The sequence below is a fragment of the Larus michahellis genome, chromosome 10 (assembly GCF_964199755.1).
Source record: "Larus michahellis chromosome 10, bLarMic1.1, whole genome shotgun sequence".
NCBI lineage: Eukaryota > Metazoa > Chordata > Aves > Charadriiformes > Laridae > Larus > Larus michahellis.
The window spans coordinates 2,042,035-2,063,768 of NC_133905.1; the positions used below are offsets into that span (position 1 = coordinate 2,042,035).

At 38.3% G+C, this 21,734-nt stretch overlaps 2 protein-coding genes across 15 annotated transcripts in view; one reads left to right on the forward strand and one right to left on the reverse strand.

Moving 5' to 3' along the window:
* CCDC66 (coiled-coil domain containing 66) overlaps window positions 1-21,734 on the forward strand; it is a 41,079-nt gene that overhangs the window by 13,281 nt on the left and 6,064 nt on the right. For 2 of the 8 annotated variants that reach the window (XM_074602416.1, XM_074602423.1), the window contains 11 exons: window positions 511-761; window positions 1,127-1,211; window positions 1,972-2,133; window positions 3,649-3,796; window positions 4,247-4,369; window positions 5,678-6,156; window positions 7,538-7,575; window positions 7,861-8,144; window positions 8,623-8,750; window positions 12,612-12,698; window positions 13,378-17,220. In XM_074602416.1, coding sequence (XP_074458517.1) covers window positions 511-761; window positions 1,127-1,211; window positions 1,972-2,133; window positions 3,649-3,796; window positions 4,247-4,369; window positions 5,678-6,156; window positions 7,538-7,575; window positions 7,861-8,144; window positions 8,623-8,750; window positions 12,612-12,695 — 1,782 coding nt within the window. In that variant the 3' untranslated portion in view covers window positions 12,696-12,698; window positions 13,378-17,220. Of the gene's footprint in view, window positions 1-510; window positions 762-1,126; window positions 1,212-1,971; window positions 2,134-3,648; window positions 3,797-4,246; window positions 4,370-5,677; window positions 6,157-7,537; window positions 7,576-7,860; window positions 8,145-8,622; window positions 8,751-12,611; window positions 13,008-13,377; window positions 17,221-21,734 lie in introns of those variants that run through there. The other 6 variants (XM_074602419.1, XM_074602421.1, XM_074602420.1 and 3 more) reach the window with 4 other exon arrangements.
* TASOR (transcription activation suppressor) overlaps window positions 14,407-21,734 on the reverse strand; it is a 34,474-nt gene continuing 27,146 nt past the window's right edge. For 4 of the 7 annotated variants that reach the window (XM_074602412.1, XM_074602408.1, XM_074602411.1 and 1 more), the window contains 7 exons: window positions 19,121-20,064; window positions 18,265-18,387; window positions 17,571-17,730; window positions 16,782-16,890; window positions 16,442-16,620; window positions 16,202-16,360; window positions 14,407-15,542 (listed from right to left, as the gene is read on the reverse strand). In XM_074602412.1, coding sequence (XP_074458513.1) covers window positions 14,980-15,542; window positions 16,202-16,360; window positions 16,442-16,620; window positions 16,782-16,890; window positions 17,571-17,730; window positions 18,265-18,387; window positions 19,121-20,064 — 2,237 coding nt within the window. In that variant the 3' untranslated portion in view covers window positions 14,407-14,979. Of the gene's footprint in view, window positions 15,823-16,201; window positions 16,361-16,441; window positions 16,621-16,781; window positions 16,891-17,570; window positions 17,731-18,264; window positions 18,388-19,120; window positions 20,065-21,734 lie in introns of all 7 variants that reach the window. The other 3 variants (XM_074602409.1, XM_074602414.1, XM_074602413.1) reach the window with 3 other exon arrangements.

Genomic DNA, 21,734 nt, shown 5'->3' on the forward strand with positions numbered 1-21,734 from the left:
GAGAATTTGTACACAACAGGAGGAGAGCGTGGCAGAGGGCACAGGGTACTGACCTCTCAATCAAGCAGTTCCCAGTACTATTAGAAAAGTAACGTAATGGAATAGCAATATAAATTGAAAAAGCAGTACCAAAAAGCCTAAATCCATGTTAATTTACCTTTTTATTTTTCAATTACTTTTTTTTTAACTTTCTAAGTTTTTGGGTTTTTCCCCTGAAAATATAGTAGTGATAGGGGTTTTTTGCCCTGAAAATAGAGTAGCAATATGTTTCTGCTGACCATGTATATAGATCAGCAGTATAATTTCTGATCTGGCTTGCATTTTAGCAACAGAGAGACTTCTGTTTTCCCATTTAGGGAATTAACTGCTGTCTGTATTGTAGCCCCATAACAGAGCTTTTCTAATGTTTCTGTTTTACAAAATGTGTATTGTCTGTTTTGTTAACCATACTTTATAGAAACAGTGTAATTGAGTGCATTTCCATTTTCTTGTTGCTTCATGTTTATTTAGGCTGAAGAGCATGACAGATGGGCAATGCATTTTGATTCTTTAAAGAACCTTAATGCTAATACACAACACCCCTTAAATGGAATGTACAAAAAGCAGCCTGAAAGTCCTTGCCTGTCACCTGACCCTAAGGAGCTGACTGCTTTTATTCACCCTTTTTCACCTGCAGCTTTAGGCAACCTCATACCGTCTAAGGTGGGAAATGCAGAAAAAGCTGCTAAAAACAGTGCTTTGGAACACAGTCAGAAAGTCAGGTGAGTGAGCTTTGTAAGGATAATCATCTTCCCAGACATTACATTTCTGATACTTCCTCAGAAAAAAAAAAAACCCAAACCAAAATTGAATAACATTCTTTAAATCTCATGTTTGTATCTTACTCATTTGGCTTTTGCTTTTTTCAGAAATACCTATTGTTTCACTTTTGAAAGACACAAGTGCTTCCATTGTTCATTAATAAAATTTACTGCAAATAACCTTACTTTGCATCTTACTAAAATGAATTTCATAATTGTAAATTAATACAATAGAATAACCTTGAAATATAATTGATTCTAATCAAGAAAGGCTTTAGGATTATTTTCTTACGATTAAAAACATTTGCATGTTTCTTTGTTCATAGTTTCCTCCGTTCAATGACAGCTCTCCTGGACCCTGCACAGATTGAAGAGAGAGACAGGCGGCGGCAGAAACAGTTAGAACATCAGGTAGACTTCTGTTTTACTGACGATATTTTAATAAGAAGAAAGGATGAAAGGCAGTGTTGTCACATGACTAAAGCATGAGATTTAATACCAGAATCCAGTGAGGCATCTGACTTCCATGCTTCAGGTTACGTGTTTACAGTTGTTTAATGGTATTTCATTCAGTTAGACTGTACTGTTTTCTTTTAATATTTGTACAGAGATGATTGTATTTCTGTAACTGAATTCTAGCTTCAGAAGATGTACAGTGCAATCTTTAGAGCTCTAGTAGGTTTGCCTGCATTTTTCTTCAGTCTCCACTGTTATGAGGAGGACTGATACTTACAGGGACCCACTCAATGAATCTTTAAACTTTTATCTACTTTACTGTCATTTACATTACTTCTGTGGCACTCAAACTGAACGTATATCTGCACGATGATGTCTCTAGCACAGAGTATAGAAGTCTTAGTATAAATGTAACAAGCCTGTTCAGGTCAAACTGTTACTCTGCTAGATTGAAATACTAGCTTACAGTACAAAGGTAAAAATCAGACCACCATTTCTTCACAAGAAAATTAAAAGCATTTTTGAAAACATAAAAAGCTACTTCTGTTTGTCTTTGAGTATTTCAAATTGCTTTATTGGGGTGGTGGTTGATTTTTTTATTTTTTTTAATTTGTCTAAATCCAATTATACAAGTTTATGGAAGTATATGAATACATAGCTTATAATACCTTTCATGTTATATCTTTTAATTTTCTCTTTTTTCTGATATTACTAGAAAGCAATAATGGCTCAGGTAGAAGAAAAACGGAAGAAGAAGCAACTGGAAGAAGAGCAGAGAAAATGGGAAGAACGAGAGGAAGAACAGCGCCTAGCGCGAGAAAAAGAACAAATGCAGAAACAGTTTGAAGAAGATATGCTGAAACAAAAACAAAAGGAGGTGGGGCTCTGCGTTTTCTTTAGTGCAGATAGTCTGTAATACTACTGGGTTTTGAGGAAAATGGTTCTTGTTCTTTACCTTCAAAGTGGTGTTGACTCATCCTTTTGAAAATTAAAACTATCTGAAATTTAGACATTTGAAACCAAAATCTGTTTCCTCAATAAACTTATAACACTATATGAATTTAAGGCAGGTTTCTTTTTTTGGACAAGGGCCTTTCCAGGAAGAGAAATGGACAAGAAATGGCAAAAATGGAATTGTAGTTTTAAATAGTGCAGAAACATGCATTTTTAAATGCAAATTTTAAATTAAAAAAAAATAATCCTCACAGTATGTGATTCAATTATTATTGTTGGTAACTTGATGCTTTTAAGGTGCTTTAATACCATGAACTTTATTTGCCTGGATGCGCGTTCACTCTGGATTAAAGACTTTCAGAATATATTCTGTAAAAGCCACTTTAAAAGTCATTCATGTTCTAGAGCTGTCTCCTCTGTAACTAACTATTCCTGAGCTTCACGTACTCCTTTTGTATAAAAGTTAAGACATAAGCAACATTTTGCCCTTTGGTAAGCACAAATTTTGCATTTGTATACATTCTTACCTGTTACAGAAGAGTCTGTAGAAGGTTAAAAGCTTTGTCTGATGTTTTATTCTTCCTTTTGGCACAGTAGCAAGTATTACTGTTTGCTTCATATTTGGAACAGTAGCAGAATTCCATGATGTCATAAGACAGGGTGATTCCAAAAACACATCCTCCTCTAAAACCTGCAGAAATATGGATCCCTGGTTTCTCTGCATTTTCTGGACGGAAATGTTTAGCAACCAACCGTAGATGCTAGAACAAACTGGTAAAATACTGGGAAAGTCATCTTCCTCTGTAATAGCTCAGCTCCTTCAAAACACATTGTGCTATCAGTTGTTCTTCTTTCCACCTCAAATGCAGTAGGGATTGGGGATGGAAAGGTAATAGTGGTTTGGAAAGATTTTCCTTGGCCCAGGCTCCTGTACCTTGAACCTGCTGGGAACTGTGACCCTCCTATTTAGGGATGTTCTGCTTTTCTTACAGAGGCTTCTACTGTCTCCTTTCTGTGGAAGGAGGAGGAAGGGGTTTTTTAATTATTTTTATTTAAGCTTCATTTATTTCATTAAACCACATGATATAGGAAGTCAGATGGCTATAATCAGATGTCATTTCAGAAAAGATTAACTTATTAGAAAGGAGATAAATATCCAAATAACTTTGGGGATCTAGATGCCTGCTTTTTAATGCTAGGATTGAACATGTTTCATCGGCACAGGAGAGGTTCTGAATTTATCTTTTTAATCATAAAATTTATATGTTACATACTGCATCTAGTCAACTAGTTTTGGTTTTTTTAAAAAAAAATGCTTTAGCCAAAATAAGAATGTATGTAAACCTTGAGGATTATATGGGGACTAAATATTCCTAATTATTTTATTCTCAAAAGAAATGATCATGTATATTTACTTTATCTTCTTTTTTTTTTTAAGGAACTCATCACTCTAAAAACAAATGAGCTTTATCAGACAATGCAGAAAGCTCAAGAATTAGCACAGAGAATAAAACAAGAACAGCGCATTCGAGACTTGGCTCAGAAGGGACATGACATTTCAAAACTTCAGAAGAATCTTGGTGGTGGCAAGTACAAGTCTTTTCCTATTCAGTTTGCCTATTCCTTTGGTGTTGGCATGCAGGTTGGTGGTGGTTTTTGGTTTGGGGTTTTTTTCCCCATCTGCATTTGGGTCAGAAACTGCTCTTCTGCTTCATGAACCAAATTTCATTTCAGTTCATTTACCATCCAAGCAAATATCAGTGTTAACTAATATGGAGAATATTGTATTTTAGTAAGCTTCAAATACTATATTACATAAAGGAATTAAAATAAAGATATTATCAGGAATGCATAGGGCATGTTCAAACCTATGTGCCATCAATTAGATTTCCAGTGAAAAAGGGAGAGTATTAGGATTGGAACCATAGTTCTCAGTCTTGCTTTGAGTTCTAAACCAAAACAGTCTTATAACTTGATAGCATGGTTTAAATGGACCATACATTACCAAGTTGAACAATTTACTTACTTCTTTTTAGGTGATGCAGAATTTGAAAATTGTAATACTGACATTTCACATCAAAGTCATAATTTTTCTGATGACATTAAGAGTCACATTGACCAGCAGACTTCTCCTCGGAAGGACACTGCTGTACAGACAGGTATGCAGCCCTTACATTTAATTACTCCGGTGTACCTCAAGAAGGACAGTAGAGCAGCATATTTGTGAAACTGAGCTATAGGGCCAAATCACTGTCATTCAGAATAGAATAAAACTAGAACGAAATACTCGGACAGACACAGGCATGTTGGGATATTACAATATAGCGCGATATTCTTCTAAATAAATGATGTGTCTATATAGTTGTTACTTACCAGTTACAGGTTCAAATCACCCAGTCTGAAGTACAGTGTTGCCTTAGAGTTGTGGTCACAAGCGATGTAGGACTAAATTTATTAAGGCATTTAAACATGTATTTGTACTAGCCTTCAGTGTGAGTGTTCACAGGTTTATGTAATGTGGTTTTGTATCAAGCAGGGTTGGGTTCTTAATGAATCCTTCAAAATACTGGCAGAAACATTGTCAATAAATCTGTAATTAGAAAACTAGACTCATTAGCAAATGATAGGTTACATTCAAATGTTTAGAAAACCATTCCGCAATTCTTGCTAAATGCCCAGACAGAATTGTGGGTCCATCTAGATAGAGGCCTTTCCAGTCTTTATCTTGATGTGCTATCATGCCATTAAAAAACCCACATCAAACTTAGTCTGCATTTATTGACGTTGTAGATGAGGTGTGAATGAGCAGATTCACTGGAAACTTACAGTCACTATTTGCCTTGTATTTATAAATATATTAGCTTCCTATCACTTGTGAAGTGGAAGCTTTATTTTATTTGCTTAAGCAACAATTACTATTTTTGGTTTTGACAGTGCTGGTAGAATTTTTACTGTGAATTTGAAGAGATGCCAAATGAAACAAATTTTTTGTATATGCCCCTTAGTAAAGAAAGAAACTGGATTGTTAGTAATATAAAAATTGAACAAAATATTTCCACTGGAAGACAAGGATTAAGAATGTAAGTTATTCCCAGTAGCACTGTGAATACGACCAAACCGTCAGCATGCTGAAAAACTCAACAGAAGCTGTGTTTTGCTCTTTACGACTGGGTACCGTGACAGAAACAGAACTCTACGGTTTAAAATAATGTAGTTTCATTTTACTTAAATTTTGCTTTTACAGTGACTTGATTTCATTCTCCAGCCTTTTTTTTTCCTTCTTATTGAGTTTGCTTCTACTCATCCTATCTATCTTCCACATCAAAAAGAATAAAAAACACTATAGAACTGTAACAGCCAATTTTTGAATGAAATCAGTAATGGTAGATTGATTGGCATGCAAAAGTCAAACAAGTAACTTGAATACCTTACGCTTGCAGTTACAATAGAATTTATGGTTTTTTTAGATTACTTTAACATTTCAGCATACACTGAGTCAACTGAGGAAAGAACTGTGTGTTGCGGATCACCTGATATTTCCATAGAATATAAAGAAACCTCTAGCAGCAAAAAATACCAGAAGGAAATGCAGTATACAGATAAGAATAAAATTTCAGGAAAAGAGAATGGTGGCATTTACAATGATCTATATGAACAATATGCCAGAAGAGAAAGACAGATTAAGCCTTCAGAAAAATACAGCAAAAGACCTGACTGGAACATAAACAAGCCTGGGAAAAGATACATTCCGGCATCAGAAAGGTACCCTAAACAGCTGCAAAAACAAAGGGAAGAAAACAAAGTAAGACGACAAATGGAGCTGCTTCAGTTGGTAGAAAGAAATAGCCCCAGGAATCTCTGCCTAAAAAAGGGTGGTTATTCAGACAGGTCTCCTTCACCTCGTGAAGAAATAACTACGAAGAATAAGGGGCACACAGTGAGAAAGGTAACTATTTGCTCTTTAACAACAGCGATGCGTATTTTTAAGGCTCTTGGTCCACACCGTTTTGCCTGGATGGGAATTCAGTTGTGTAACTCAGGCATTGAGAATTTTCCTGTTACTCCCCTTGGTGTAAAGAAAGAATGGTGCTACAGCATTGTTTCGTTCTTCATGATCAGGAGTATGTGTTCACATTTTGTGACTCAGCTTTTACTGTTATTTCAAATTCCAAAGTGTTTATTCTCTTTCATTTATTCGTTATCATCGATTCATTTTGTAAAGAGGGAGCTTGATGGAAAGCAGTGTGCAGGGTAGGATGACGAGACTGACTTGCTCCTTCTTGTCCAGTCGTTATGTTGAGGTACAGGAGTACCTGCTCAAGAAAACAGTTTTTATTTCTGCAGAGAATATGGATTACTGAGGATGTACTCTATTGTCATAAAAATGCATCCTTCTTAGTGGAGTAATTCTCCATTTGCAGTAAGCATGTATCGGTATAGCTCGTGTCTGGGGAAAAAAAAACCCAACAATTTTCATGTTAAGAAAATACTATCAAATATATTCATGCCTTTTCTCTCTCTCCCTCTCTCTTGCTTGCTCGCTCTCTGTACGGATGTAGATACGTATGTTTGCATGAACACCTCACTGTCTCACACCTTCCAACAGGAAAAATCTGGTGTAGACAAGGTGGCCACTTCACTTCTGTTTAGCCATTTGTTTACTGTGGCAACATACACGTATTTTAGAAGCTGTGGATATTAAAAAAAAATAAATATGACAATATGTAACTGTTCGCAGAGGTATCTTTAAAGATTTATTCATTTGTTAAACTGAGTTTATTGGTTTATTTGAGGTTAATGGTAAATCTAAGTTTTGTGCTTATGTTATTCAAAGGTAAATGTTCAAGAATTTCGTACCTGAGAAATGGGGCAATGAATTTTACGATAAGTAAGCGTTGTCTTAAGTAAGCGTCCCCTTAAGAGGCATGTGATATGTTAATATTATTCATTTAAATATAAAACTTCTACTGACTGTATCTAGAAACACTATCTTTCCTTTAATAATAATAATCTTGGGTTGTACCATTCAGGTTTATAAATGCAGCTTTCCAAGGTCATTGAAAAACATAAACAGTATTTTTGATAGTGCTTAAGAGCTGGCAAAGATGCAGAAAATTGGAGCAAATCCTCCTGTAATTTGTTTAATTTAGTTCAGAGACACTACAAGTCTCTTTAATGCAAGTCTTTGATAAATACCTTCCTCTTGAACTCAGGGCAAACAGCCCTTTTGGAATTTCAGAACAAATTTGTCTTGAAAAATGAAAGCTTTTAATATAAGAAACACCTAGCTTTTTATTTTAATTTTGTCTTTCTTGGTTTTCCTTTAGGAAGAACAATTACATAAGAATCATTTGAATGCAGACAGGTACGTCAATACTCTGCATTAATGAATTGTATAAATACATTAACAGTGAAATGTACAGGCTTTTCTTTCCTGATTTTTAATGGTTTTTTTTAAATGATTCAGATGCATCTAATTGTCTACTATTAAAAATACACAAGACCAGAAAAACTGCAGGTATAAAAGCAGAGTAAATGAGCAAAAGCTCAGTCCTCTGAGGATTCTTTGTCTCTACTATTTGAGAAAATGAATCACATTATTAAGTATTGTTTGGGTTTGGGTTTTTTTAACTGAAATTGTTTCATACAGATCTGAATCACCACCTGTTCCAGCAGTCAAGAACAGATTGCATCAGGCACAACAAAAACAGACACACGCTTCTAATTTCCTGGTGCAGAACACCAGTAGAAGAGAGAGAAATGCCCAGACAGACCCGCAGCAGCGGAGCTCCCCCCCTCCCGCGGCAGAAGCTGCCAGACCTCCCTCTTCACAGTTCGTTCCGTACGTTCGAACACACGAAGTGTACTGTCTTGACCCAGACGCACCGGTGACTAGACCTTCAACACATGACCCACAGTATCGACAGTTTAATGGTACTGAAACGCATTGTGAGCTGATTCGTGTAGAAGAGATGTTACAGCGATTTAGTTCAAAGTGCTGCAATTTATTCAATTCAGTATTTGTTCTTACTGAATTTTGCTGTCACCCATGTGTGTCACAGCCCCGTACAGAAAGCCTATGCAACCAAATGATACTGATATTCAAAACAAAACAAAACCACAGAAAAACTTAAAGAAAAATCAGAAAAGCAACAAAATTTATTATTCTTTTATCTCTCTTTTTTGTCTGTTTACCTTTAAGTATGAAGTATGATTGTGCTTCTCTGGTATTATTGTATATAGATTTGGGTTTAGGAATCTATAAGTGTTTCTGACTTAAGAATAGTGATTGTCATCTAGTAGCAACCAAAATCTGATTTTCACAAGCTGTGAAGATCTACAGCTTCAAAATTAAAACAAAATGGATAAATATCGAGTATTGTCAACTGATTTGATATACATTTACTTTTAGATTCTTACCAAACGCCACGACAGATTTTTAGCTCTGATCACATTAGAGATCCTCTTCTAAATCCTGATGTAGTTAAAATCAGAGAGAGACAACAAGCAATTCTCAAAGGATTGTCAGAATTACGCCAGGTAAGCAAAAAGTTATTGGATAAACATGTATGTGTATATATATACGCTAAAGTCAAAATGAACATTGCAAACTATTACATAGTCATAAGCATTAGCCTTTAATTCATTTTTCCATCATCTATGATAAGTTTTGGGCCTTGTCCTCTACTTTTGTTCCCTATTACTAATTGCTTTTCATGGATTACTTCCACCTTTGGACTGTCCTTAGAGACAGACTTTGGACTCCTCAGTCCTTAGATCAGCTACGAAACACTGGAGTACCTGAGGAAACTTGAAACCAAGAGGAATGGCTTTATTTAGTCTCCAGGTTTTGATAGTTAGGGTTGCTTATAGTAAGAATGTTTCATTTTCAAGGGAAAAAAGAATAGCACTTTAAGGAAACACTGGAACCCTTGTTAATGAGCTCACACTTCTGCATTCTTCATGGGTAGGCCAGTCGTGACACAGCAGCCTGAGCGGTGCAGAAGAGCTGGTGTGGTGGCACCCATGTGTCAGTACTGGAAAAATACTGTCAATTGCACATTTGAAGTGCGAACACTTATAAAATGCTTCCGAGATAGCTATTCTTTTGTTAACGTGTACTAGTAAAATTCAGGATTTGTCAACAAGCCAGGTATAGTGAGTGAACGTTTAGTTTAATGAAATTTAGTTCAGTACTACACACAAGAGCTCCTGAGACAAAAGCCGTGTGTGTTTGTATACATTGTTCTATTGGTGGTAAGTTGCTGGTAATGATCAGATCTACAGGATTGCCAGAAGGATTTTAAATATGGTGAGACTGACTGTAAGGATCCACGCTGCAGTAAAGAAGCACAAAATATTCTAGCTGGTAACTGGTAAGTTACGTATTTTCCTGATTGGAGTCAGAATACCAGGAAAAACACTGTCAGGCATGTAGTTACTAAACCACGAGTTTTTGATACTCCAGCCGTTGGCACCGAGGTGTGGCCCACAGAGGGGCAGGCTGCAGGTCCGGGCAGTGCCACCAGCAGTGTCCTTTTGTGCTGCTGAATGGCCTGAGCGGGGGCTGGGAGGCAAAAAAAGCACAGTTAGGTTTGCGTTTTGTTCTCGAAGAACACTAAAGATGAAGATGTATCCGTATCTTCCCTTGTTTCTGAATGGCTCCGTATGAAAAGTACTTTATTGCTAGCAGCGCTATTTATTTTTCTTTGCCTTAAGGGAAAAAAAATACAAATAAAGGAAACAAAATCTGACAGACTTAAGTAAACAAAACTGAATTATTAATTACCTGCTATGCTTTACAAAGACAGACGTTCTGCCAGGCACACATCATGCTTCAGTAGTAGGTGAATTCCTTGTCCACACGAAGGGTCACGGCTCTCCACAAGTTATTAAGGAAAGTTGTAACCCAGGAACGCTGAAAGGTTGCCAGTTTCTAATGGCTTCCAAGTAGGTTTGACTGGATCAGGTCTTCCCCAATGCTCATTAACATTTTTTGTTAAATATCTACAACTGGCGTTTTTTCTTGTACTCGGGCTTCGTTTGCCAGTGGTATTTTGATTAAGAGCAAAGCCAGCTTCAAGGCACAGTTTGATCCTTGTGCTTCCTGGGGCGAACAAAAGCCGTGGATATTTAAAGAGATTTAAGGTGATAATACTCCCATTGGCAAACTTAGGAGACAGGAGCTTAGGGACATTTTTGATGCGTAGTATATATTTAGGTCTTAACAGTGGCTGAAAACTAATGTTAAGGTTAGTCTTGCTTCTGAAAGAGAATTAACTTAAAACACGTAGAGTTCTTTTTTAGATATCCTGCCAGCTGCAGAATGCATTTAGGACATTAACTGTTGAACTGAGGTGTATCTTGTGTACCGAAGTATTGTGTACTCTACAGATGACACCTGGTTTGCATCAGTTATTTCACTAAGAAAGGAAACGTAACGCAGCATTTTGTATGAAATACAGTTGAGACAAAGAGCAGAGTTTACTTTTCTTTTTCAGAAGATAATGAAGTCTTTTTTTTTTTAATTATATATACATGCATGTATATATTGGATTGATAGTTTCAGAATATATATATTCATTAAATAGTTGGCCATTCTTTAGCCTTCTTTTGTCTGGGGAAATTCACAGCTAATTTGTCCGGTCTTTAGCCTTTGAAATACGCACCCGAGGCCGCAGAGCGGGGCCGTGTCCCAGCTGAACTGGCTGACCACGGAAGAGACCGGTGAGAGAGCAGAGGGCAGCTGAGGGCCTTCCTCCGCCCAAGGGAGGGCGAGTCTGGCGTTGCGTTTGCTACAGGACAGCAGGTCTCTTCCTACACTTCAGGTGACAGCAGCAACAGGAACTATCGACAGACTTCTGTCTTCCTCACTTCAACTGAAAGAGTCAGCAGAATAAGACCATCCCGCAAAGCGAATTAAGTATTTGTGACAGAAGGGCCAAAGTTTAAGAAAAAGGACAAAACCCCAGCTACAGTCAGCACATACCAGACCATCTTATTTGCACTAAAGCAGTAAAACAACTTGCCAAGAGGCTGTAGCCTGCGATGGCTAAGCGATCTTGCCAGCCACCAGCGGGCTGCCCAAGGACTTGCAGAGAAAGGCCTCGTGTGTCCCCGTCTTGATATTTCACATTACTTTCTCTGAGCCCTCTTTATTACCTTTGCAGCTCACGTGATAGACTTTGTTCCAGTTCTCAATGGTAACTGGTGTCTCACTTCAGCTCAGGGTTGATTTAGGGCAATTTATTGCATGACTTTGTTTTGTAACATGCTAATAAATGCAAAAAAAAACTTTTTAAAAGTAATTCTTGACAAAGGGACTGAACAAGTCCACTGACCCATTAATAGAAATAGCAGATCCTGTTGATTAGTTAAAAGCAATTCATCAAGGGATTGAAAGTAGGCAGCTGCTGCTTTTGGAAGGACGCAAAGTGAAGTCTGACAGGCTCCTTCGCTAACCGAGGCTCGTTCTCCAGGCCCTCCCTCCCCTTCTGTGCCGCCGGGAACGTCATCTCTAAATTCTGGCAGGACCTGCTGGTTTGAGCTGGGTTTATACTGAGCTGTGCCGGCAGCCTGTAACCCTTCTCTTAGAGAAAGGTCTTGTAACTGAGGAAGAATACCATTGTAACTTTCCAGTTTTTTTCTTTAAAACAAACTTACTTGGTGCCAATTTACTTCTGACAGGTCTGAAATAGATAGAGACCAAGGGGCCAGATGTATCGATACATACGATCCTGTTAATTAAAGAGACTTAAACTTACGGCTGTACCTGACACGGCTGTGTCCTGTAGTAGTTATCACATAGCCAAGGATACGCTTCCAGGAGGTTTTTTATTACAGGCTTTCTCCATTCTCTGGTACTTACGAGAGACATTAACGAAACAGGAACCTTTTACCTTTTGAGGGTAAATACGCATATCCTAAAACATCTGACACAGCACTAGCACAGATGGTAATCCCGTCCTTTATCTTAGAGTAAACTCATGTTAAGACTAAAAGCTGGTGTCCTTCAAGGATCTGGGTTCAGCTTCATTCCAGAGTACGCTGGAATAGCACCAACGTAGAGACAAGGCCCAGAAGAGCGAGCAAGTTAAATTTAATACAATGGAAAAGTCCTTTTTTCTCCGCATAGTCATCCCTGGAAAGTGGACTGGCGTCCGCTTCAGTCCCACCACGTCTCTTGCAGAAGACAGGAAATCGCGAGTTCCCTCTTTGCTGAATCTGTTCATCTATTACTCTGTACTGCTGTTTAGTTTTGGGGGGTTTTTTAAGTTGTGTATTTAAAAAGCATTGAGTCTTAACAAGTAAATTGTTCTAAAATATGAAACAGTGACACTTCCTTAGCTCAGGCTGCATGAGGAACACACAACATTCATGTTTATATTCCGTTTCTTTCAGGGCCTCCTGCAGAAGCAGAAGGAGTTGGAGACTGCTCTGATTCCTGCTCTGGCGCAAGAAGAGAACTTTATTTCACCATTTTGAGAGGTACATATGAATGTTCTGAACTCTTAAAATGTAAATGCACAGCACTTTGTTTGCTACTGTAATTAATTATGGACCATCTGTATCTTTTTTATGAAAGATTTAAATTATGTGAATTTTGATAAATACAGGGTCACGTTGGCTTTCATATTGAAGATACATTTAACTAACGATGGTGTGTCCGTTTAGAATGGTCTTCACGCTGCCTGAAGACGTACATCCATTTAGTATAAATCACCAGAACACAGTATAAAAATGTTACATGGGTTTTTGTAGAACTCAGTTTTGATAAATAAAAAGATTAAGATATATCCTGGATGGCTCAGGTAGACTTTGTTGGTATTTTTAACGATATGAAACTGCTTGTACTTGTCAAAGACTAAAAGCTGTCTGAATAGTTAATGTCTATTAACTCAAGTAATCCCAAATTTTAAGACCGAAGAAGTGCTGACTCTGAACTTTTCCCTCCCTCTTGGTTAGAGCAGGATAGAAACACTTAACGTTATAGCGGGCTGTAAAGAAGTTTTCTCATAAACAAGGTCTTTTTTTAAAACTTTTCTTATCAAGGTCTGAACAGACATTATTCAGTGCTTCCAGTCAGAATTAAATGTTTAATTCAGAGTAATTTGCTTTTAGGCTTTAAAAGATAGGATAATCTGGGGTAAAACTGTTTCTCTTCTAGATGTCTGCAGAAGATGCGTGAGCCGAGTTCACGTTAGTTGTTCTGTGACAAGCGGCACAGAACCCCCCCTGCAGCTGTGGTTAGACATAACCCCACTGTGAAGGTACCTCCCAGCCGCAGCGAAGGGAACAGAGGTGCCCTCTGGCCTCTCCTTTGAATGCCAAGTCACGCGCTAGGCGACAGCCTGCACTTGCTGTTACAGGAGGTAGAACAGTTCTTCACCATCCATTACCCTTTCTTGATACAAGGGAATTCTCTTTTGAAAAAAGATTATTTATTTGCCATGTTTGGTAGGAGGGTAACCACTGCTACACTAGTCTAGTGCGGACAGAAGGAAGGGCATTCAACATTAAGGGTAATTCTGGGGGCTGGGTTTGTTTGGTTTTTTAAAAGCTAGCGTTTTTTAACCAATAATATTTTTCCCCAACTAATTTTGTGAGTTTGAAGTCGTGTTGTTTCAAATACCGTCCTCTGGCACTAAACCACACATCCTACATGAAAGTACTAAAATCAAATTACAAATAGGAAAAAAAACCCCAAACATATGAGTTTGGACAACCTGAAGCCAAGAGCAGTAAACGTATGAGTGAAGAATATCAGTGTTTGCAAACCCAGCAACGGAACAACAAGGGCTGGAGACGCCACAGCTGCTGACTCTGAGCTGCCCTTTCCCAGAAGCCTGAGGCAGAAGGTTGTGTACAAAATTAGGCAATTACCAGAGAACCACGGGGAAAAATTAAAAAGGGCAAGATTAAGAAACTGATAAAACTCTGTACTTAAGACAACGCTAGGATGGAGGTTTTTCTAACGCAGATTGAGCTACCCGAGTCAGTAAACCCAGGTCTGTCCTTCTCTCATTACCGTAATTACAACGGCACGATAAAAGCGGCGAGATCCCTGCGACGGTGCTGCAGGGAGCATGCCGTACCGCGCTCAGACGCCCAGATAACTGCTATTCACGAACTAAAGGTTCTGGATGTTTCTCACATACTTTGAAAACAATATAAAAACCACAGACAAGGCCACGTGTTAGCCAGTCCCTTGTGCACTAAGAGTTTATTTTATTTTTGTAATGGAACTGCACCATTGGTTACTCTACTTGAGGTATTTAGCCAAAATCCAGTATATAGTCATTAAAATAACTACACTGCCTTAGAGCTATGTAAAAACATTTGTACAAAATTTGTGTCAAATGTCAAATAAATACATAAGTTTTGATATTTACGTAAAGAAAAAAGTGATTTTGATACCCTTACAGTTAAAAAAAACCTCGCTGTTTCACATATTTTAGGCAAACATTCAGTTTTACATTAAAACAGACCTCAAACCGAAGCCCAGGTACAGGTCAAATACAAATGTAGAAACTTAAAAGTGCCAACAAACAAGATAATTCAAGTACAGTAAATGTTAAAAAATATATATATTTATTTCAATTTTTCAGATGCTTTCAACAGGTACAGGCCATCAGGATTTAAATAAGACAAGAAAACATTTGAGATAAAGGACAAGAAACATTTTGTTCCAGAATAAAATAGAAATTGTTAATCCACTATTTTAGAAACAGAAAAGTCCACAGCAACTTATAAAAAGAGACTCAGAAGTTTATTTCTGTTTTGAATATGGCCTGGAAGAATCACAATTTATATCCCAGCCGCCAGGCGGTGACGACTTGTCTGTATCCATGCTCTGACTGTAAGCAGAGAGAAAATAATTGCCCCTCTCCTGGTTTTGACTGGCAGAAGAAATTTGGTATGTTGTTCCCAGAAAAGTCTGATGAGTGAGTACATTAAAGTGACTGAACTGATGGGACATGTTTAATTGTCTGCTGTAAGCTTGGAAGTTACCGAAAGGAGCTTGTTCGACTGAATTGTGTTTTTCTCCTTCAGCAGAGCATGTTGTAGGAACTGGAGTAATTGGTTGTATCTCTTCCAAGTCAATTTTAGAAGTCTTTTCCATCAAGCCACTTTGTGCTTCAGGAGAGAACTCAGTAACTGATAAGCAGCTTTCTTTTGCGCCTGCTCCATGTGAGCCCTTGGCCTCTGTCTGCAAAGCTTCCAAATGAGTATCATACTTGGAGGCATCATTGCAGATTTCTATTTGTGATGTTTCATCCCCTGAATCCAGAGACATGTCCTCCTCATCCTTTTCATCGTTTTCTACAAGAACTACATTAAAAAAGAGAGAAAGTCCTATTCTATTGAAATACAAACTTTCGTTAGAAAAGCTATACACTACTCACAGAGTGTTACGCTTCAGGTCTGCAAGTCCAATATCACTTAAGTCTTGGTCTTCTGCCACTCTTGTTCACTTACTCAACAAACACACTTAACCCTCTGTGTGAGTGTCCAGTTATTCCGATGCTAAAAGCTTCTGCGCATTGTGTTCATGTTTAGTGTTGGGAAATCCCAACTCCCAGCTCCAAAGGGGTTAATGTCAAAACAGCATCTAAAGTTACACAGTAGGTGAGTATTTGATCAGACAATTAAAGGAGTACAATCACTGACATCTCAGTCCTTTTGTTACCGTTTCTAAAAGCTACCCTTAAGTCTAGCCTTCGCCTGAAAACAGACGGTTACACCACTTTGCCATAGGTCTACTTTCCGGAATACCGGGTCAGCCTGTAATTCTGTATTTAAGATCTCCTTTGGTGCTCCATCCCAGCTGCTTTTCCCCCATCATTTAAAATAGAAAAAGAATAGCTTGAGAGTTGGGTTTTCCTTGCCATCTGTAATGTTCATTTACAAGAGTAAAGGCACGCTCTCTCAAGGACCTCCACCCCCCACATCTAATTAGCTAAAGAAAGCGTAAGCGTGCTTAATGTTACCTGACTGTCTTTTGGGAGCGTCAGAGGGAGGAAGGCTGTTTTCTTCAGTAACCGAGTTGTGATACCCGACGAGACTTTTAAAGTTTTGCATGAAGTCATCAACAGTAGCAACCACTATTCCATTATCAACGTAATTTGAAAGTGTTTTGAGATTCTTTTCTAAATACAAAGGAGATTTTGTATTAATATTTAACACCTATTATCAAAAGAGGGAGAAATAATCATAAATTTGGGGTTTACCTGTTAAGAAGACGACATGTCTCTGGTGTATGTTTTGAGCCTGGAGCCTGATCAGACACTCTAACTCCGGAGCATTTCGAGTTTGAGAATCACAGTTATGGTACGACAGAATCTCAACCAAGTGCTGCTTTTGGTAGGTATTGAGAAGGGTCAGCAGGCTCAGGGCAGCGGCATTCATTCTGTAATGGGAAAAAAGCGCACTATTAGAAAGATACTTGATTTAAGGTCAGGCTAAATGTTAAGAGACAAACGTAACAGTAAGTTCTACTTAATTGGGGTTTTGGGAGCGTAATTACAGCTGAAGTGTTTCAACGACTGGTATTTGGAGCACACTACTCACCTCCCCAGCTCTTTAAGTTTTTTTTGTATTTTGCAGTGGACTTTCCACTGCCATTTCCCGTCTGGGGTGTTGAGATCCTCCAGAAACTTTAAGAACTGTTTTAGTTTATCTGTTTCGGAGATATTGAACAGAAGTTAAACATTGTGGTGTGCAAACTGAAAGTACTGCATCAGTTTGTACATAAAGCTTCTTCCCATTTTCATCAAAGTAGTTACACAGCTACGAACGTTAGGCTAGCGCTTCAGGTTTTCTGCCCAGCAGATCAGCCAACAACAGCGGTCCAAAACCGAGCTGCTTTTTTGTAGGTCAGATGCCCAGCAGCGGTGTCCGCTTACGTAAAAGCCGAATTCAGTCCTATGTGATCTGCCTTGCTAAAATATATTTGAAAAACTGCTAATTTCATTCACTATTCAATTTCAAATAAAGAAAAAGTGAAAAATGTGGTTTTTCAATGTTTTTTCTAGCATATCTGTGGATTGAATAGTAAGGAATAAAAGGTTCCATAGACACAACTACACAACCGAGCAAAGACTTGGAAAGCCAAGCCAAGATCTGCAGGTTCACACGTTCCCCAGAAACGTGTTCCCCAAAAAGCCCATTGAGGTAAGAGAGAGACTGAATTAGCTGAAGTCCTCAAAAAAAACCAAAACCAACCAAACCCCCTCACAAAAAATAAACTTGAAAGTTAGAAGACTTGATTCTCCACTGCAAGGAGTCTGGCATCTCTTACATACTAAAACATCAGACTTTTTTTGTCTGTTTCAAAGCTTCAGAAAACATCACACTTACCTATAGTGATGGACTCTGGATTAAGGACAGATTCATCTGACACAACAAAACCACCCGACACAAACAGTTCGTTGTAAGTGTGATTTTTCACATCATCCAAACTATCGACACCCGCAAAGCTGACACAAGAAAGCCTCTTCAAAGTTACTAAGCCAGGTATCTGTTTAAAAATGTTATAAATCAGAGATGCATACCAAAGATGATACAAAAAAACAAATTACAGAACTTTCCTACTTATAAATACCAAACGTCAAACTTCAAAACACGTTTTCAAAGATCCGTTATTTTTTCTCGTGCCTACAGAGGCGCGCTCTCAAAAACGTTACAGGGATGAGACAGCGGCTTTACCTTCTGTCCAGCAGAGGTTCATAAACCCCAGCTGCAGAGAACCCCGGCGGCATTCGCTGGCCACGAGAGCATCACGGAACTAGCAGAGGAACTACTCGGGCCTCTCTACAACTTTACAACTATTAAGAATAAACAGGCATCGGCACGTATGTGGAGGTGGAAGAAGGTGCAGGTGTACGATGTAGCAAGACTAGGCATTTACCACAACCATTTTTGTTTCTTCAAACGGCAGCTAAACCCAGGACATCGTTTAAGCGCGATGTTGTTACGGGAAAGTGACCTTGCTCAAAATGAGCTTGTCTCACGACGTAGCTTTCTATAGTACACGTTTACTTATGTGAAATACCTTATGGATGAGGTTGGCGATGTCTTCGTTTTGGATAATTATCAACAGTTTATCTAAAGCAGCTCTTCTTTTAAGGAACTGTTCTGGATGGCACTCTGTATTACCTAACTTTGTGAGATATTCCTAACACCGCAGAAAGAGAAGACGGTGAAGAAAAAGTGAATAGTGAATCCCCACACGATGACCGCGTTAAGTTTAAGTTTCCTATTCAAATAAATCTCCGAGAGACAGGTTTCCTTGTCTTTTGATACGTTCTTTGGAAGGATGTAGTAACACACAAAGAGGCTGTTTCAGCAAGTCAGTCATTCTTACAGCATTGGCATAAACGGCTAACTGACAACCTATCAAACCTGCAGGAGTTTTCAAATAAAGCCAGAAGTTTTTATTATTTCACTTTCATCTTACACATTTAAATACACAAGAATGGTAATCTCCCAAAGTTACCTGGACTCTTAACTGGATGGGAAAGGGAAAAAAAAACAACCCAAACCACACACATGGACTTTTCCTATACTCGTTCTAAACGGCAAGCTATCACATTTTTGCCCTTGTTATCTTTTTCCTTAAGGCTACCGCCCCCCCTCCCCCCGGCAGTATCTTCAGAAAGAACCAAACTACAGCCTGTTCTGCTCTCCAACTATGAGAAAACGACTGACGTAAAAGCTAAATATAAGCAAGACTACCTCAGACCCTCAAATGAGAAGTGGGACAGGACAGCCTACTTTCACAAGTCAACCTTTTTTGAAATAAATTTCAGACTACCTTACATTTGCAAGTCCGGTTTTATACACTCCGATTTGAAAGGCACTCCGTTCTATTTTAACACTAAAGAGAGGCTCAACTGGGACATACTCACCTTGATTTCTTTACAGAGAATGCTTTCTTCCTCTTCATGAATATAAAATTTCACAGTGTTTTTCTGTACATCTTTAATAATTTTGACCAAACTGTTAAATACTTCAGGTTTTAACTGGCTTATAAAATCAGAAAGGGCTGGTTGGGTTGAAATGTTTAAGTTTTCTGGGGATTTCTGTGTCTTTTCTGGTGGCTCCATCAGATCACCACTGGAAGAGGTCTGGTCAGACATCAACATATCCTCTGTTTTAGCATTCACGTGATCTATTTCCTCCTTCACGAAGGCTAAGCTTGACGAACGCTGCTCATTAGAATCCAGATCTTCCACCGCGTTATTACACAACGGCTCTGACAACAAGGCGGTGTCAGAGTCCCTGCAAACAGGTAACGTGTCGGGGGGAGGATTCAGTGCAGCGTTACCAACTACTTCTGCTGATTCAGGACTGGAGTACGTGGGTGGAGTCTGCCGAATGCACGAAGAGGACAAAATAACACTATTCAACTTTTCACTCAGTGCCTCTATATATTCCTGGACAGAAATCTCTGATGCCTGTAAACACATGTATTCAGAAAGTCTCATCATCCTCTCTCGGGCAGAGAAGACGGGAGTGGACATACCACTAACATATGCAATATTCTTCTGCTGCAAAATTTCCCGAATCTTTCTCGCAAAGAGATTGTATTCTTCTAATAGTGTAGTCTCTATTATTGTGCTAATGGAATGCTTAGTTGTAAAAGGGTGATCTGCTAGCCCACACTGATCTTCCAGTTTCTCCACTTGGCTTATATAAAGTCCATCTTCTGCTGTCCCCTTTTGTGTGTCTGAAAATGGAGAGTATGGAAACTGATAATCAGAACTTCTCTGCCTATTTATTACCCGGGGGTCATTAGGAAAGGCATCCTTTGGCGGTAAACACACCAGTGGCTCTTCTGGTGATTTCAGACCTATATAGGAAGAGTTAAGCATCATCATCTCATGTTTGAAAGTCACACACAACTGATACACTAAAATCTTCAAAGCACAGTTTTAAAACAACAGCATTACTGTTGTGCCTCCCCCCTCCCATCAACTGAAATCCAAAGGTTCAGGTGTTCTGTCTGCTGAGGTACAGAAGCACAGAGAATTTAATAGCTCCTAAGGCAGTAGAACAATAAAGTCAAAGTTTGCTCAGAAAAGCAGAACACAAGTAATTTTCCCAGTAATAATATCTGATTTAAGCATAACAGGAACTGCCTTAATTAAAAAAAAAACCAAATTAGAAATCAAGCAGAGTGACAAATTATTCAAATATTTTCATTTGTTACTAGGTTACAATCCTCAGACTTTGAAGGGGCTTATTTTAGCCACACGTTACCTCGCGGAGTTAAACTGCAAGCTGCGTGTCTGGTCTCGCAATTGAGAATACAATTTTTTTTGCTTAAAGAAGGAAGGCCATAAGCCTTACGGTGATGAGTGACACACAAGCAGTTACGCTGCAGGGAGTGCTGAAAGCCTCTCGTCACCCAAACCTCAGATCTTTTCTGCAGCACACAGTTTCTTCACCACCCACATTCCAAACTATGGTTTTTGTTTTTAAACCAAACTTAACGCTTTGTTGCTATTAATGATGTATACACACACTGCTATTTCAGTATATGTGTGTTCCGTAAGTACTTCAAAGGAGGCTTTTTTGTTGGTTTTGTTGAGGTTTTGGGGGGTTTAAGTGTTAAAGCTAATACAGTTGTAAGCAAAAAACCAGATTTCTGGAACAGAAGCAATAACCAAAATAGTAGAGACAGTTGCTAGAAGTTAGTATTCTTCTGGAAAGCAGTCATTTTTGTAGCCAGTTAAAAAAGTTATATTCAGTCCCTAATTCAATCATGTCTACCCAGATCCAAAAGAAAACGTGTGCCGCTAACAGGATGCCATTTCCACGGTGACAGCACCACCTCACAGTTACGTCATGCCGCTAGAGTTACCCAGACAAACCAGAAATACGGTTCCATTATTTTCCTTATCAATGAAATTCTTTCTTCATCCTTCAAAGCACATCCTTTGAGTCAACCCAAATTTCAAGTTTTCTTTAAAATCACTAAACACAGATTTAAATGGGGTTATTCCAATTAGTTCCATTCTATTTTATTTGAACCTTTTTTGGTACTGAACTCAGTACCAAATCATAATGTTAAGGAGTAAGCTTAGTTTAAGCTCGTTTGAGAGACGAGGCACTTAAAATACGTTATGCATCTCGTTCTTCTTGAGCTGCTCAGCACTTAGGAGCTACATCAGTATTGTAATCAAGAACTATTACAATATAAGCAAGACTTAGTAAGAGATTAAAAGCTGTACTATAGCTTTAAATTTGGGGCTGTTTTTGTAACTTCTTACATTTTAATCCAGCTAATCAGTTGCATACCAATTTTTAGCAATGACATTTTGTTTTGTGGCTCTGTCTGCATCCCCAGAACAGGTAAAACTTCAAATCCCAAGGTTATTGAAAAAAAAAAAGAAAAAAAATCAATATACAATCCACTCATCCTGATTTGATGGAAAGTTTCTGTAAAAATTATGTTAGGAAAGAAGTTTTCAAGATATATATGATTAAGAACTCATTAGGTTATTCTTCAAAGATGAT